Source organism: Perca flavescens, chromosome 5, assembly GCF_004354835.1.
Source record: "Perca flavescens isolate YP-PL-M2 chromosome 5, PFLA_1.0, whole genome shotgun sequence".
In the NCBI taxonomy this organism is placed as follows: Eukaryota; Metazoa; Chordata; class Actinopteri; order Perciformes; family Percidae; genus Perca; species Perca flavescens.
In genome coordinates, this window is record NC_041335.1 from 5,666,127 (window position 1) to 5,682,134 (window position 16,008).

The following is a 16,008-nucleotide window of genomic DNA, read 5'->3' on the forward strand; positions in this document are numbered from 1 at the left end:
AAGAGACTTCAGATACAGATTTGGGGACCACTAAGGTCTATATGAAAGCATCCAAAAAGCAGCATGTCATAGGACCTTTAAAAATGTTTATTCCTCTTATTGCTGGCAATTCATATCTATGTTCACATATTGTATAAGAATATAGAGCAGTTTTGATATGTCTCATGTTATTATGCTCCGTGACATGGCATGTTTTATCCGTTTCACAGTGAATATTAAAAGCTAAATTTAAAAAAAAGAAAATTGCAAATCGAATTGTAGTGACAATATCTGGCAGAAAAATCGGCATTCAATTTTTACCCCAAATCGTTCAGCCTTACTGCATTGCCTATTTTACGCCTCCAATGTTTTCAGAAACATATATTAGTGTACGGTTTAGCTGTAAAATTACAAAGTTTGTGCCCTGGCTGTCATGTTGAAAACAGTTGAGCCAAAACCAAGCATCTGTCATTTTATAAAAGTTACCAACTGAACCTTTAAATGACATCAAATGATTAAATAATATAATCATGTATGAATATTCAGGGCCAAACCACTTTGCTACTATGTTTATTAAAATTGCAGTAAAAGTTCTTCTTCCCTAAATCACTCTCACTCAACATAGTGTATGTTAATGTGTTAGCATGCAGCATCAAAGCCAGAGATCTATGGTTTTGATGTTCTAATCACTGAACTGATGACGTGGCCAAGACATTAATCACCCAAAAGCTCTCACTCAGGATGTCTCACTTTTATATTCTAGCCTCTGAAAAAGTGGAATGTCATGGTGATGACAGGTCGATTCTGTTTTATGTCCTTCATTTCCATTTTTCCATTTCATGTGGCTTGCTGTTTTCCCTTCACCATGTTTGTACTTTAGTGTTAGATATGCGTCCATGTCACCCAGACAAAGTTTTGTTAGCTTAATACTTGGTGAATACAGTTATATAATATTGATTTTTATTGTGATACCAATAAAGTCATGTTGCTTGACATCTGCTCCTAAGTTTCATGTCAGCTGACACTGGAATTTATAACATAATAGATATAATTATAATAGATTTGGCGAGGTAACTTCAGGTTCAACCCAGGGTTTTGTGTATCAAGATGGTGGATCACTTGTTACCGGGTTAAATTGCCATGGTAACTTGCCCTACAGTCACATTAGCTACAGAAGACAGTCCTAGCCTACTCCTGGTTGCTTGGCAAAAGTAAAGGTTTGACACTGTGTATCGATAGTAGCATGCTATTGCCTAGTATCTGCAAGAGGTCTTATAAGTCACTTCAGAGGTATTGTCAAGTCACAAGAACAATGTTTTTGGATTTAAAACTATTTATTTTTCGATAGGGGTAACAAAATATGAGATAAAAAAATCAATACTCGATTGATAACGGCGTCACCGTTCTTAGATTAGTATTTTTATGAAAGATATAGATTTTCAGCGGAGGAAATTACATATCGGCTATTTCTCTATTTTTCTCTCACAATTGCTTACCACTGCCAGGGTTGCAAGTGAAATAATAGGCTAAAGCAACGACAGTTTATGGAAAGCAAGTGTTGTGATTTACGCATAACAGCGTTTTTTGCCGGCTTTCCTTCCTGTTGTAGGAAGCAGCGACTGTATTGCGTTTTCCCTGTAAAACCATATCTGTGTTCTTCATATTTATGTTAAGTTTGCTGTTCTTTTGTAAAATATGCGGCTCTGGTAGATGTTTGTGGTTGGTCGTGCTGTGCAAACACCGCCTCTTTTATGTGAACGCGCGCACCGCTGGATTGGGAAACCCTGGGTTGATTGAACTAATTGGTAAACACTGTCGTGACACAGCTTATGCGGGACCGCGGTTGTTAGGTTAGGTGAAGCCGGGAAACTGAAATAAATCCAGGGCATATTGATCTGGATTGGTAGTACAGGGCTCAGGAGTCAGGAGGGGTACTGTGTGTGTGTGTGTGTGTGTGTGTGTGTGTCTACGTGTGGAATGATTGGGGTCAACAGGTGATCACTCTCTGCGTGCGTGTGCTGTGAAGTCACACTGCAAAGAATATCCATCTTGAAACAAGGATTTTTCACAAAGTATATCTGATGATGTAATAATAGCGAGACTATTGGTTTGGTTTACCGCTCCCTCATTGAATCAGTTCTCACTTTCAATATCTCTTCCTGGTACAACCAACTCACCATCAAACACAAAAAAAAAAAAAAAAAAAAAAAAAAAAGACTCTCACGTATAGTGAATCACGCTGCCAAAATAACTGGCTCTCCCCATCCCCCCCTATCTGAGCTGTACAGCTGCTCAGTGATCAGGAAAGCCAACGTGATCACAGAGGACCCCTCCATCACTCCTTCCAGCTATTACCATCAGGCAGGCGTTTTTTAGGTACCACTGGCCCAAAAAAACATCTACAAGAAATCCTTCATCCCCTCTGCAATAGCCATACTGGACAGCACAAAATGAACACCACAGTCAGCTGATACCTTAATACCCCCATGTCTTGTTTTTATAGGTCTGTCTTATATGTCTCTTTGTGACTGGAGCCTTGTCAAAGACAATGTTCTGTAACCCTTGTGTAACAACAGACAATAAAGTATTATCTTATCTTATTGAATTGATTTCCAATGAAAAACAAGCGGAATTGTCAAAACTTGTTTCCACTGTTTCAGGGAAAAGAAATATTTTTCATACTAAGACTTATTAAAATGGATTCTGTCTTCTCTCTTGCATTGTGTGTTTCAGCATAAATTACAGCTCGGCTGTTTGGTAGATGTGCGTGGGTAAAGCCTGTGTTTGTTCTGTACACAACAAATATGTGCATCTTGAGGATTTAGTTATTAAGCTCACCCAGGGATATTTGTGTTAAAAAATACTCTGACTTCCATCAAACCATTACAAACTATGCATGGAATCTTCCAACTAAAACTGAATAAAGTGAATATCTTTATATAAGTTTGAATATTATGCTATAACGTGAAATCCGTTGAAACTAAAAGAGTACTATAAACTATTTGCCCCTGTAGTACTGATAGTATGACTGAGAATAGTGTGACAAGCCTAATATGTTTCCACTAAAATCCCATGCCATTTGTCATTTCTTACAGTGGGTATATGTTTCTGTGTGTGTACGTATGTGTGTGTGTTAGCCACTGTAGGAGGTTTGTCCCAGTGGGCTTCTGTAGCCCCTGTTACCTAACCAACCTTTTCCTGGACCCCAGCAGAGTGGGCTGTGTCTCTGCTCCCCTTGCCCTTTTACAGACATTATGCTACTCAGCAAGGCACATCACTGCACATTAGAGAGCTATAGCTAACAGGCTGCCTGTGCACATTCCAGGCTGCAACGTCTAAAAAGCCATTTCCACCTGATAGTAACATGCATGACTGGATTACAAAATGGAGTGACAGCACATAAAATGGGGATATTTGGAGAGAGGGGAAGATCTGATCACGTAAACCACCCGCAGAGGAAGTCAGAGATGACTTTATCCACCTGAACAAACACAAAAATACCAAGAAAAAGCACACAAATGAAATAGGCAGCAAGACATTTTAGTGAACTGGATGTAAATGTAAAAATAAATGTAAACCCAGACCAGGGTTATTATAGTAAACTAAAAATAAAACGAAAATAGGCAGTGAATAAAAACTTATTTTAATCTACGCCGTGGCTAAGTACGTGCCGTAGCCTGACGTGCATCTCTCAAAAAATGTAACTACACGTGGCGGCGAGGCACATCGCTCGGCCGTGGCTTGGTAGCGACGCATTTCCCCCGACTCATTTCCCCCGACTCATTTCCTGGTTCTCCTTCTCCATAAACAACATGAAATCAAGGAGAGGGAGAACTTTTCCAGCTACAAATTTCCCACTGTGGTCACCGGTCAGAAAGCACAGCGGAGACACTTTGTTTCTCTCACTACGGCTCTAGAGTCGCTACTTGCTCCGAAGCTAATCACCGTCACTCTCTCACTCGCTCTACCACACACTCCCCCCCACACCCCCCACACACACACACACACACACACACACACGCCGGCCCTGCTGTTCTCTTAAAGAGATTGACGCACACACCAACGCACAAGTATTATATAAACATCGGGCCACTAACGTAGGCTACGGCGAAAGCTCTGTGAGGAGCCTCCGCAGAACCATAAAATCAAGCTTAAAGTATTGCAAAGATTAAACATTAAACATCATGGCCAACCATGTATTTTGTATGTGAAGACATTATACCTTACCCTTACAAAAACTAAAAGTACTGTAAAACTAAATATATAAATACTCAAAATAAACCTTTCTGTAAAACGGAAACTGAACTAAAAATAGCAAACGAACTGAAAAAGAACTTAAATTGAACTAAACTAAAATCCAAAAGTCCAACCTCAAATTAAAATGAAAACTAACTGAAACTATCGTACATGTTACAGCCAGTTGGAAGGGTAATGAGAGTAACAAACATTTCACAGTTTGTGAGTGGTGCCTTGCATTCAGATCACGACCCAGTGTCATGTATGTCTTACAAAGGTGGACCCAGTTGCACGTGGCTGAGGGGACAGTTATTATTGTCAAACTATATTAATTCTGTGGGAAACTGGAGCATTCCATCTGCTCTTCATTGCAGATCGGTCTCTAGGCTACACACCAGGATTGTTTGGGTTTAGTGGAGTCACGGAAAACTAAATCTGGGATTGAGGACTCATATTTCTCTTGAGGTTCACCGCCTCTTCAGCATTTGGAGCTCCATTATGTTCCAGAGACGATGCTCCCAGCTGTTGAAGTCCATGTTTAGCCAGATGACAGCTGAGCTAGGCGCTGCCGGCGTTTCAGGTGACTGCTCGAGCTTTTCAGTAGAGCTGCAACAATTACCCAACTAATTGATTAGACAACTATTTTGATAATCGATTAATCGTTAGTCATTTTTCATGCAAAAATGGCAGAAATGCTGTTTTCAGCTGCTCAGATATGGAGATGTTCTGCTCTTTTTTGTTTTATATCATATGAAACTGAACATCTTTGGGTTTTTGGACTGACAAAACAAGAAATTAAAAGACATTTTTTCTCTATTTTCTCATTTTTTATTGACCAAACGATTAATCGATTAATCAAGAAAACAACTGGCAGAATAATTGTGCAGCCTCACTTTTCAGCGTGCCTGCTTAGAGCACTCCTTGGGGCAGATAGGCACTCATCCTGCACATTGGATTGCTTATGCATACACACACTCACACATGCAAAGTTCAGAGTCTATGCTCTGTTGTTTATTGCCTCTCCTCCTATCTCGTCTTCTGGGAGAGCCTTTCAACTGAACCCACACATCTGTTTTTTTCAACTTGTATCTTCTCCGCAGAGAGTTCCTGTAAAAACCAGGATTTCTCCATTAAAAAGGTGCAGAGGTCTCCGAGCTCTGTCTCTTCGCAGAGAACACCTCTGTTAAAACGAGAAGCCGCTGTGTTCACAGCATGCTGCTCTCATGTTATAGCGCCACTTGAAAATAGACTTATGTGAAGTCACACCGCTTGTGGGATTGATGATGTGTGAACGTTCCCTCTTCACTCAGAGCAGGCGGATGTGACAAGCGGAGGCCGTGAAGATTGGAGGCGCTAGCATCTGCTTCAATGTAGCTTTTGAACTGGAATGTGCTTATGTCATCTAAGTGCTCGTCATTACTTTTTGGCAGTGAGCAAACCTTTCTAATGGGAGTTGATCATTGACTGTGAGCGGCAGGAGTGCTTGGTACTGGGTGAGGACAGCGCTCAGTGAACAGGGACGTAGTCTCACTTGCAAATTACCTCGCATGCCGTTCCAGTGAAAATGTATTCAACAAAAACCCAGTCACAGTCACTGGCAGACAATCACACATTCACGCTGTACTTTTGCATGAACACACACAGGCAAAAGCAACTAAGTGAACAATCAACTCACTCTCTCTCCCTGCTGTCCTGCAAACTGCGTTTGAGGTCTATTCCTGCAGGTGGTTACTAGAGTAGAAACTGGACGTCTCCGAGACCGTTTTGGAAACGCTCCGGGACGATGACCCATTGGAGGTGAGGTCCAAGGAGGAGCTATGTGGTCTGGCCCCACCGCGTCGTGGACCTGCTATTGCCTTGACCCTGGGCGGCTCCATGTCATCCCCAACCTGGGTGACAGTGGACACGGTGGTCTCCATCCGGCTGGCCTTGTAAACGCTTGTCTGGGTCTGAAGGTAGCGAGTGGACTTGAGTTCCAGGCCTTCATAAGAGCCTCGAGGGACGCAGGGGCAGAAGTGGAATGCTTGTTTAAAACCAGCACGAAACCTGTGCAAGAAAAACACAGATTAGTCTTGTTTAGATCGGTTTATGTGCACATTTAAAAACAATTCAAAACTAGCCTAGGATTGAATACAGAGCATAACATTCTTGTTTTAGTAATAGCTGGCTCAACCACCAGGGCTGAAAATATACCTGCCAATAAAAAGCAGGAGAAAAACAGAGAGAGGATTTTGTGTCTCTAGACTGGGGACACATATATATCTTTATTGAAAAAGTGGATTTTGCATTATATGTCACCTGTAAGTGATACATATGTCATCTCTCCATCTTCCCTGAAACGTCCAGATTTTTGCTCAGTTTTATGGTCATATTACCTTGTAATAGAATAGGTACAGTAGTTAACTACACTTAAATTCCTCCCAAACATCCAGATTAATGCTCAGTAGATTACCATGTAATAATAGAATAGGTACCCATTAGGAAAGAAATAACTACAGTATACGCTATTCCATAACTTCACATCTTGTTCCCCTATACCTAAATATACTAAGTATTGGTACATACTCTACTAGTAAACTGTAACTTAGGAGTAATTAAGATGTACGTTTAGGGCTGTAATCTAAAGAGTTTGATGTAACTTGTGCTAAATACCAGCAATTGTGGCAACAATGGGTAACTAACATTACTGAGTGGCAGGCAGCTCTTTTCAGGGTAAAAACTCCCATAAGATCACTTTGCACTACCTGCCCAGCAACAAACAGCAGACATACACAGTTAGGCCTAGTCCCGTGTATTTTTTAAAACATAGCTTTTTCTATGAGTTTGGGCCTTTTGTCTGCATGCAAACTGTGTATTAGGCCAAAGAAAACTTACTTTTTGAAAAAGTCTGTCCATGGTGAAGATTTTAAGAAACTCTGTTTTCAATGTTGACGTGTGAATTAGAGACTAGCTGGTAAACAAAGTTGAGCATTTAGCAGCTAAAAGGCCTAATTTAAATACTGGACCAAAAAATCAATTCATGCAGGTTCAAAGCATACAGAGTGTTCGATTTGTATCTTCTTATTATCAACAACGCAATTGCCTTACATTCCTTACATCCCTTCTAATGCTGTACACATCCTCCAGATATTATAGATGCAATAAATAAAGCATTCATGGGGAGTGACCTTTAGCATTGGATTACTTAATTCGCTGTTCAATGTACACCTAAGGGAAAACCAGATGGGTCCCTACAACCACAACATCATCTGTCAACGGCATTGGCAGAGAAGAAGACCATGGAAGAGGTCAGGTACATGGACATACTATTGTATGCTTATTTTATAAACTAGCCTAGGATTGAATACCAATCATAAAATTCAAATTAGTTTGATGCAGTTTACAGAAATCCCAGACAAATAAAATCCCTCAACAGTGATCCTCTACTAAATCAGTATTTACATATTCAGCAGACATTTCTTTTTCTATCTTCACACTAACAAAAACAGGCAATTTGGAAATCTGCCCAATCTGACAAGACTATTTACTATATTCTACAGCTTGATGTAGAACCAGAGTAACAGACACTTTGACAGAAGACTGGCTAATACAGTGTACAGTGGCTAACAGAGATTAGGCGTGGGGTGTCACGGTCAAACTTATTGTTTGTTAGTTCTTTTCCTCTCTGTTCTGTTTGTGTCCTGTGTGTTGGTCTGAGTGTGTGTGGTTGTGGGCGTGGTCATCCTGGGGCACCTGGATCTTTTGGCGCAGCTGTTCATGGTTATCCAATCTACTCTGATTTCACATAACAAGAGCATGTAATTAATATGAAGAACACAGACACAGTTTTACAGGCAAAACGCAATACAGTCGCTTCTTTATCAATTTCACTTCCCCATCAGTCGGGACCAAGATCTGACCATAATTACACTTTTGGTTTCCATAAACTGTCATTCCTTCAGCCTATTATTTCAGTTGCAACCCTGGCAGTGGTAAGCGATTGTGAGAGAAAATAAAAAATATAAAAACATAATTCAAACCAATGTGCACATTGGCGCTACACGGCTCAAGAAGCCGACAAATAGCCTATACGTAATTCCCTCCGCTGAAAATATATATCTTTCATAAAAATAGCCTACCCATCAGGGAATGTTAACGGGGTTGTCGGTCTCCGTTTTAAATTTTATGAGCGCACCTCTCGCTCTCCGCGCACCGAGCTCCACCGGAAATGGTGACACCGTTATCAATCGAGTATTGATTGGTCAGTAGGCGGTGCTTTTTAGGGCTGTCAAAATTGCTCAAAAATGACGTTTGAATATTCCCTCTAAAATAAGACCGAATCTGGTTGCGCATGCATCCAAGGTGGCGCGCGATATCATGACGTCAAAATGATGCAACATCCGGCTGAGCCGACGTCGCGCACAGCTCTTTTTCTTCAGCGGCGCACGACAAAGCGGAAACAGGAAGCCTGAATGAGTTCGTCGACAACGTGATGCCAGGACTCTCAGAGTGACTGCAGGTCTCTCTGGTAAACTTACCGGGTTAAGATGAGCTCTTTTATGGTGAATGAAAGGCTCGATCCAACGAAGTAGGTCAGTGAATCAAATCGAAGCATTGACGGCAATGCTGCTGCCAGTTCTGCCGTTGTTTACCTTTTTCTTCTTCTTCTAGTCCGTAGAAAGGGCAGCGTCGGTAGCCTTTGCTCATTAGTGCCACCGCTGTTCAGGAGAAGACTGCAGCTAGTGTCGCGACCACCAGCGCAGGTATAAATAGTCACGCCGATCTCATGATGTCACATTTGTATGCGCCAGCTGGGCTGCATCCAGTATTCCAGGCGCGCTAGCAAAGCAGACAGCCAGACAGCCTCTGCTACCGCAAGCGTTTTTTTTTTAAATTTGAATATTAATTTTCACCTTCGAAATTAGTTTTTTTAAAACTATTCGAATATATATATATATATATTCGAATTTAGAATATTCGTTGACAGCCCAAGTGCTTTTACACCGGTTGATCTTTAATCTCCAACATAACTTGCTCCCGAGCAGGTTAGGTGTTTGGCATAAGTTACCACGGCGATTTAACCCGGTAACAAGTGATCCACTGTCATGATACACAAAACCCTGGGTTGAACCTGAAGTTACCTCGTTAATGCCAAATCTTGCTTCGTAGTACAGGCCACATTGTGCTTTGTTTATTTTTCTACTACAGTATATTTTTGGATTGGAGTTTCTACACGCTAACCGTCTCGCCACGCCACGCCACGCCATGCCACACCACCAGCTCTAGATTCATACAGCCACCTCCCACTCCCCTCAACCTTGCCAAACGAACCAACTTACTCTGTGTCCATAAAGATTAATTGAATCTTGTTACATCTTCTACTTCTGAGTCCAGATAAACTAAAAACCTAACATGGGGGAAATAATCGATAAAGCATAGTATCACGATATTTTCCGTGGCAATACTGTATCGATACACAGACGCAAGTATTGATCTATTGTTATATATGTCGGTCAGTTTGTCTGCTTGGCAATCCCATTTTGCAGCAATACAATTGAAGTGAGATGAACAAACAGAGACATGTATCTTTTTAGATAAAACAGGTGTTGACAAAATTTCCTTTTGGGGACATAATTTGAAATTGGAAAAAAAAGGTAATAAACTGCAATATATCGCAGAATATTGCAATATGTTTAAAATCGCAATAACATTGTATCGTGACATACTTATCGTGAGGATATTGTATCGTGAGGCCTCTGGTGATTCCCACGCCTAATAGAGATGTATTGTAAAAAAAAGGCAAGACTGTCTGTAACTTAAGCCTTTTTGAAAAGTTAACACTGAATGTTGCATGTACCGATGACCTATGTTTTTACCCACACTTGATGTTTAGCATGACATAAACCATAGCAGGAAGAGATGACAGAAATAAGAATTGCGCAGTTGAGATAAAGAAATCACAAGCGGCTGGCGACTGGATGAAAACACCTCACCTCAGTAAACACACGCAGACAGACATACAAAGCCCATACAGGGCGAAAAGCGAAGAAGGGAGGAACATGTCAATTGCTGAGAGAGATGACAAGAGATCGCTTGAAAATGAGAGTAGAGGGTCACAATCGGTCACGCATTTGAATTTAAATCGGCTGAGCTGTTAAAGACAAAAGCCGGTTGTTATCCTGTACAGTGTGAAATCTCATTTCTCCGACAGCACAATGCCAATTAACAGGTGGCCGCAATGCAAGGCAGTGGGAGAGGATTGATTAAAGACAACACGCAGAGGTGGCCATCTGTCTTTATTATAGAAACGACGAGTGTTGAATTCATGCTAATAACGCCACAGTTTGACAGTAAGTTGTTGATTTTCACAGTGGGATTCAGCCAGCTTCAGAGATGGGTTTTAAAGTTTGCAGTTTATTCTAACTAAGTCTTTGAGGTGCACAGATTTTCTAAGTGACAGAGTGAGCAAAAAGTAAGCAGCCTGTCTAGAGGCGTCAACTAAGCTTGTCACTAAGGCAGCAGTGGAGGATGGGGTATTGCTATGTGATGTGTGTGTGTGTGTGTGTGTGTGTGTGTGTGTGTGTGTGTGTGTGTGTGTGTGTGTGTGTGTGTGTGTGTGTGTGTGTGTGTCTCTACAGTCCTGAAGGACACAAAGATCGCTGCCAAACAAGAAAAAAAAAATGTCCCCCCCCCTGAACAGTTGTCATCTCTTATTTTTTTAAAACATATTCCCACTACTTTATCTTATAAAAAGGACAACAAAATAATTTGGATGTCCATTTTTTTTTCTTTCTTTTTTGTCCTGGTGATTTACTTACAATAGAGGATATTTTGCCAGATTGGCTGTATGTAATAGAAAATGTGGAAAGTACCTGAGCTTTCTGGAGGGCTCCTAAGAAACTTTGTGTGTAATGGGCCTATGGTGTTGTCATTTATACATATGTTTATTTGGTTTGTGGTTTATTGTCTATTTTGCTATTATTTTGTTGAATGGTCTTGAATATTGTAGTTACTGTGTCATCTTTTCTTGAATTTTGTCTGGGTGGGTGGTGATGACGAGGGGGGAGGGCGGGAGGGTGTTCATGTTTCAAATTGTATGTTTTGTTTGTTTTAAAAAAGAAAAAATTGTTAAATCACAAAAAACAAAAAGGAGCATATTACCTTTTCACGATCTTTTAAATGTACACGGGATAGCAGCACCAATCAGGGGGTCTATATTGTAATTGTAATGAATAAATGACGCGACAATTCAAGGACCCCCTCGAAAACGAGATGCTTCATCTCAAGGGGTTATCCTCTTAACAATTTCAATTTCAATTCATGAAGTTATGAATAGTGCAATGAAACACTGGACCAACGAAGGAAATTAATTAGTGATGTGCGATACCACTTAATTCCTATTCAATCCGATACCAAGTAATACCCAGGCTGGTATTGCCGATAGCAATACCAATACCAATACTTTCTATGTATTTTATATGTAGTGTGATGTGACAACTACTTTAAAGTAAAGTGAAAAAGTAGGCTGTAGGCTTACCAATTCCAAATTATAGCTGCGTAATGACAAGACTACTATAAACTACTCTCATATTATTTCATTATTACTAGTATTTTCTATTTGAACAAACTGCTTTCTGTTAGCTTGTTGTAAGAATGCTGGGATCCCGAGGCACTCTTGAACATTAAAACACTAAAGCTTTAACAGATGTGAATAAGTTTCCCAAAGTCAGTGATAACGCGACTATCACGCTATCTCCCTGTACCTGGATAACTTCTGCCGCTGCTGCCAAATGACTCACTGATTGAAGTCTGTCTTGCCCTAGCACCTTGCGTCTTCTCGCCCTAGACCTCCTCCTCAGACCGCCGCTTCATTATATCATCATATTCACTCTTATGACTTGACCTCAGATGTTTAGCGAGGTTTGTAGTCTTTCCACTCACATCACACACAGCGTCACTGCTGTCTTTACAGCTAAAATACAGCCAGACATGACTCCTTTTGCGGTCAGTCATAGTCAGTGTTGGGGAGTAACGGAATACATGTAACGGCGTTACGTATTCAGAATACAGATTATGGGTAACTGTATTCCGTTACAGTTACAATTTAAATAGTTGGTATTTAGAATACAGTTACATTGTTGAAATCAATGGATTACATAACGATACTTCTCTGTTTCACGAGTTTATTCACTCTGAATAAATTAAGGCAACTTAATTCATTTTCCAGAAGCCCCGATATGAAATAGAAAAAATAGCAATTTGCGTGATCAGTCACAATGGAGTCGGAACCGGCCCGACAGAGCCAGGGCAGCAATACGTTTCTATCTTGGAAAATTCAAACAGCATTTCACATTAAAGAACAAACAGGGAGAGTGGAATATAACTGTGCAGTGCAGCCTCTGCTTGCCAGCAACCAGCCTTCTTCCAGCGTCCAAATTACTCCACCTCCAACCTGAAGAAGCATCTTAAAGCAAGTTATTTTTTTAATTAGCCAAGGGTAGTCGTCTGCTGTAGTTTTACTGCTCACCTTGCTATTTTAACATTGACGAGCGACTTTACATTCTCCTAGGTGCTTAAACTAGCTCCAGAGCCGTTTAAAGACTGACTAGCCTCGTTTGACATGCTAGCTAACGTTAGCTAAAATTAGCTCGTGGTAGCTTAGACCGCGGTTAGATTTTTGTAGTGGGCTATGCAGTTCGGGACTACCAATACAATAATCTATCTGCTTGTTCAGGTACACATTCAGCTAGTTGGAATAAAAAGAACACACCATTATAGGCCTGTTTAGTAAGCTGGATGTGATAGCCGCATTCCTTATAAAACGCATTCCTTATAAAACGCAATTCAATGTGGAAGTAATCCTGAAGTAATCCAAGTGTTCAGAATACGTTACTCAGATTGAGTAACTTAACGGAATACTTTACAAATTACATTTGTGGGCATGTATTCTGTAACGAAATACGTTTTGAAAGTATCCTTCCCAACACTGGTCACAGTCACTCTGTAGTCTGCAGTCTTCTTCGTAGCGGGAAATTAAAGAAGGGCTGCTGCAGCGGCCGGCTCTGTCACAGAGTCGCAGTGCACACACAACTGACCGGCGGAAGGAGAAGTAGTTCCTTCCCCTAACCGGATATAATTAGACTTTTCTGGTGACAACAAGTTACTTATGATAACATAAACACTCACTCCAAATTACTGAGTTTAAATATCGATCTTTTTATATGAGAATCGATACTAGGGCAGGAGACGTTGGGATCGTAAATATCGATACTTTAGTATCGATCCGCACATCACTAAAGTTAATTAGTAATAATACTTTTGAATGATTTACTCCAAGTCTCAAATACCATCAACAACAACATGAATAACAACTATTAGTGCATGCCAGCAATACAATAATACTGTTGTCATTCACAAATTAATTTACAGTAATTGCTTTTACTTTGCCGCTCTTTCATTCGGTGTGAAGTTACTGTCAATGAAACTCAACACTTCCAGCACATTTTAAACTTAAAAGCCTTTACACAACTCTTCTGGAGTACCAGTGCTTTATTCACCACAACTTGCCTTTCGTCCATCAACTTGATGATGTTTTAGAAATTAATATGGGTTATCCGTTTGTATGAGGAGATTGAGGAGATTTAAACATACCGTCTATAGAGTTCGCTTCTCCGTATTAGAAAATGGAGATTCAAACCTGAAATGTTGTATTTTCTAATGAGGGTTTAAAAAAAGTTGGTTGTACTGTTGTAGACTGTAACATTTCGATTTAGATTTTGAATAAAAAGTAGCAGCCCTATGGAGTTCTGGATAAGATATGCGCAACACAGTGATTATAAAATTCCTCTGTTTTTGTTAAATGTACAAATTAAAATCGGAGCAGATCATAAAACAGGGAGGCTTATTTCTAATATATGATCAAGCATATGATCTCTGTCTCTAACATAAACTGGGTTCACATGGAGGCCTGGTTATCTCTGCAATTGAGCTAAATATTTGAGAATCTACACTAAATGAGTGATACAATAGATTTGTGTGTGTGTGTGTGTGTGTGTGTGTGTGTGTGTGTGTGTGTGTGTGTGTGTGTGTGTGTGTGTGTGTGTGTGTGTGTGTGTAGGTGCTGACGTACCTGTCGTTGAGGCAGCAGTAGATGATGGGGTTGTACATGGTGGAGCTCATAGCCAGCCACATGATGGTCAGGTAAACCTGCTGGATAAACCTTTCGATGAACATGTTTGGAAAGAACTGCTCCAGCAGGAAGAAGACGTGGTAGGGCAGCCAGCAGACGGCAAACGTACAAACCACCACGATCATCATCTTCACCACCTGTTGGAAAACATGAAAAAATAACAAAGGGATGTCACGAGACCACGAGTAGTCGGCACCAAAATTCAGAAAATGTGACTGTTGTGAATAATGTTACGTTCCACGTTCCATTCTGTGAGAACTCTGAAGAGAGTCGTTCTCATCCGTTTGGTTTGTATCCTAACTTGCCACACTGTTTTCCTATCTGTGTGAATAAAACCTTGAGACGATCCTTCTGCCCATCCTGACTCTTTTGTCTCGTACTACAGCAATTGTTAGAAAATGTGTATATCCTTGTGTGTCTCATTAAACCTTTAGAACATTGTGAACTGAACCCTGCTTCGTGTTGTTTTGTTCTCCAAGATCTCTCGAGATATTTGGCTTATGAAAAATGGCTCCAATATTTACTTCGGTGACTACGGGGCAAAGAAATCTCTCATAATTATAATAACAAGTGTTATTTTTCGTGGTACGTTCACTTCTCCCTTTGGAATCAATACACTCAGGACCTGCCGCTAGTCTCCAGAAGAGGCGTAGCAGTGGCGGAGCCAAAGTGACACAGATCCAGGAAACTGGTCTGAGTTGGGGCGTCTCGGTGGTTCTAAACCGTCTATGTAACATTGCGTCTACAGCAACAGCTTTCCCGACTTCACCTGGAGCTCACGAACCGAAAGTAAGTCTGTTGCTCTCTCTGCCGTTGTCTGTCACAGCCATAGACTGTTAATATTAGTCTATGGTAACAGCATAACGTTAGCTTTGATAGCTGACATTAGTTAATTTTAGTTCTTGTTTCATTACGTTCGTTAAGGTCACCTTAACCAGACCGGTTCAGTCTCTAACGGCAGAGAGAAAAAAGACTAAACACGCTTGCTATCTGGGAGCTCCAGGTGAACTCACGGAAGAGTGACAGAAAGTTGAAACTAAAAATAAAAAATGTCAATGTACATGTACTTTTCAGACTATACCAGAATGACTGAAGGGCTGGGGAAATACAAATTAGCCTCTCCAGTATTTCTTTTTTAATATCCCAGCCTTGCTGCAAAAAATGTCTGTTACAAAACACCAGACATCTCAGCAAAAAGCACTTGTCAGAAAACATCCAACAGCATGCCTGCTCCATAAATAATATATAATACATATAAACCTGTCCAAGAAAACCATCAATCACAACAATGTTGTATCAGGTATTTTCAGTTTTCTGCTTGTTTTTGTAATCTCTTGATGATGACATATGCTGCACCACACTGATTGTCTCCTCTATGGACTCAGCATTCATTTCCTTTCTCCTTTCTTTAACAAGCTCAAAAAGTAGCAACAAACCTGTCAGTCCAGAAACAGGCTGAGCGGCTTTGAACTTTCTGTCTGACAAAATGGAACTCAAATACTCCTAAACACATCTGCACTGTCCATAACAGACAGTGCTTACTGACAATCAATTGAAAATAATATGCATTGATGGACAGACGTAGCAGATCCGTTAGGCTGCCTTATTAGAGTAGGAGGCAGACT

General features: G+C 40.6%; 1 protein-coding gene across 2 annotated transcripts in view; it reads right to left on the reverse strand.

Annotated features, from left to right (window-relative positions):
• Window positions 1-2,998: 2,998 nt before the first annotated feature.
• tacr1a (tachykinin receptor 1a) overlaps window positions 2,999-16,008 on the reverse strand; it is an 81,903-nt gene continuing 68,893 nt past the window's right edge. Inside the window, exons 4-6 of one of the 2 annotated variants that reach the window (XM_028578968.1) lie at window positions 14,324-14,520; window positions 5,891-6,261; window positions 2,999-3,460 (exon numbers count right to left, since the gene is read on the reverse strand). In XM_028578968.1, coding sequence (XP_028434769.1) covers window positions 5,928-6,261; window positions 14,324-14,520 — 531 coding nt within the window. In that variant the 3' untranslated portion in view covers window positions 2,999-3,460; window positions 5,891-5,927. Of the gene's footprint in view, window positions 3,461-4,309; window positions 6,262-14,323; window positions 14,521-16,008 lie in introns of those variants that run through there. The other variant, XM_028578966.1, reaches the window with a different exon arrangement.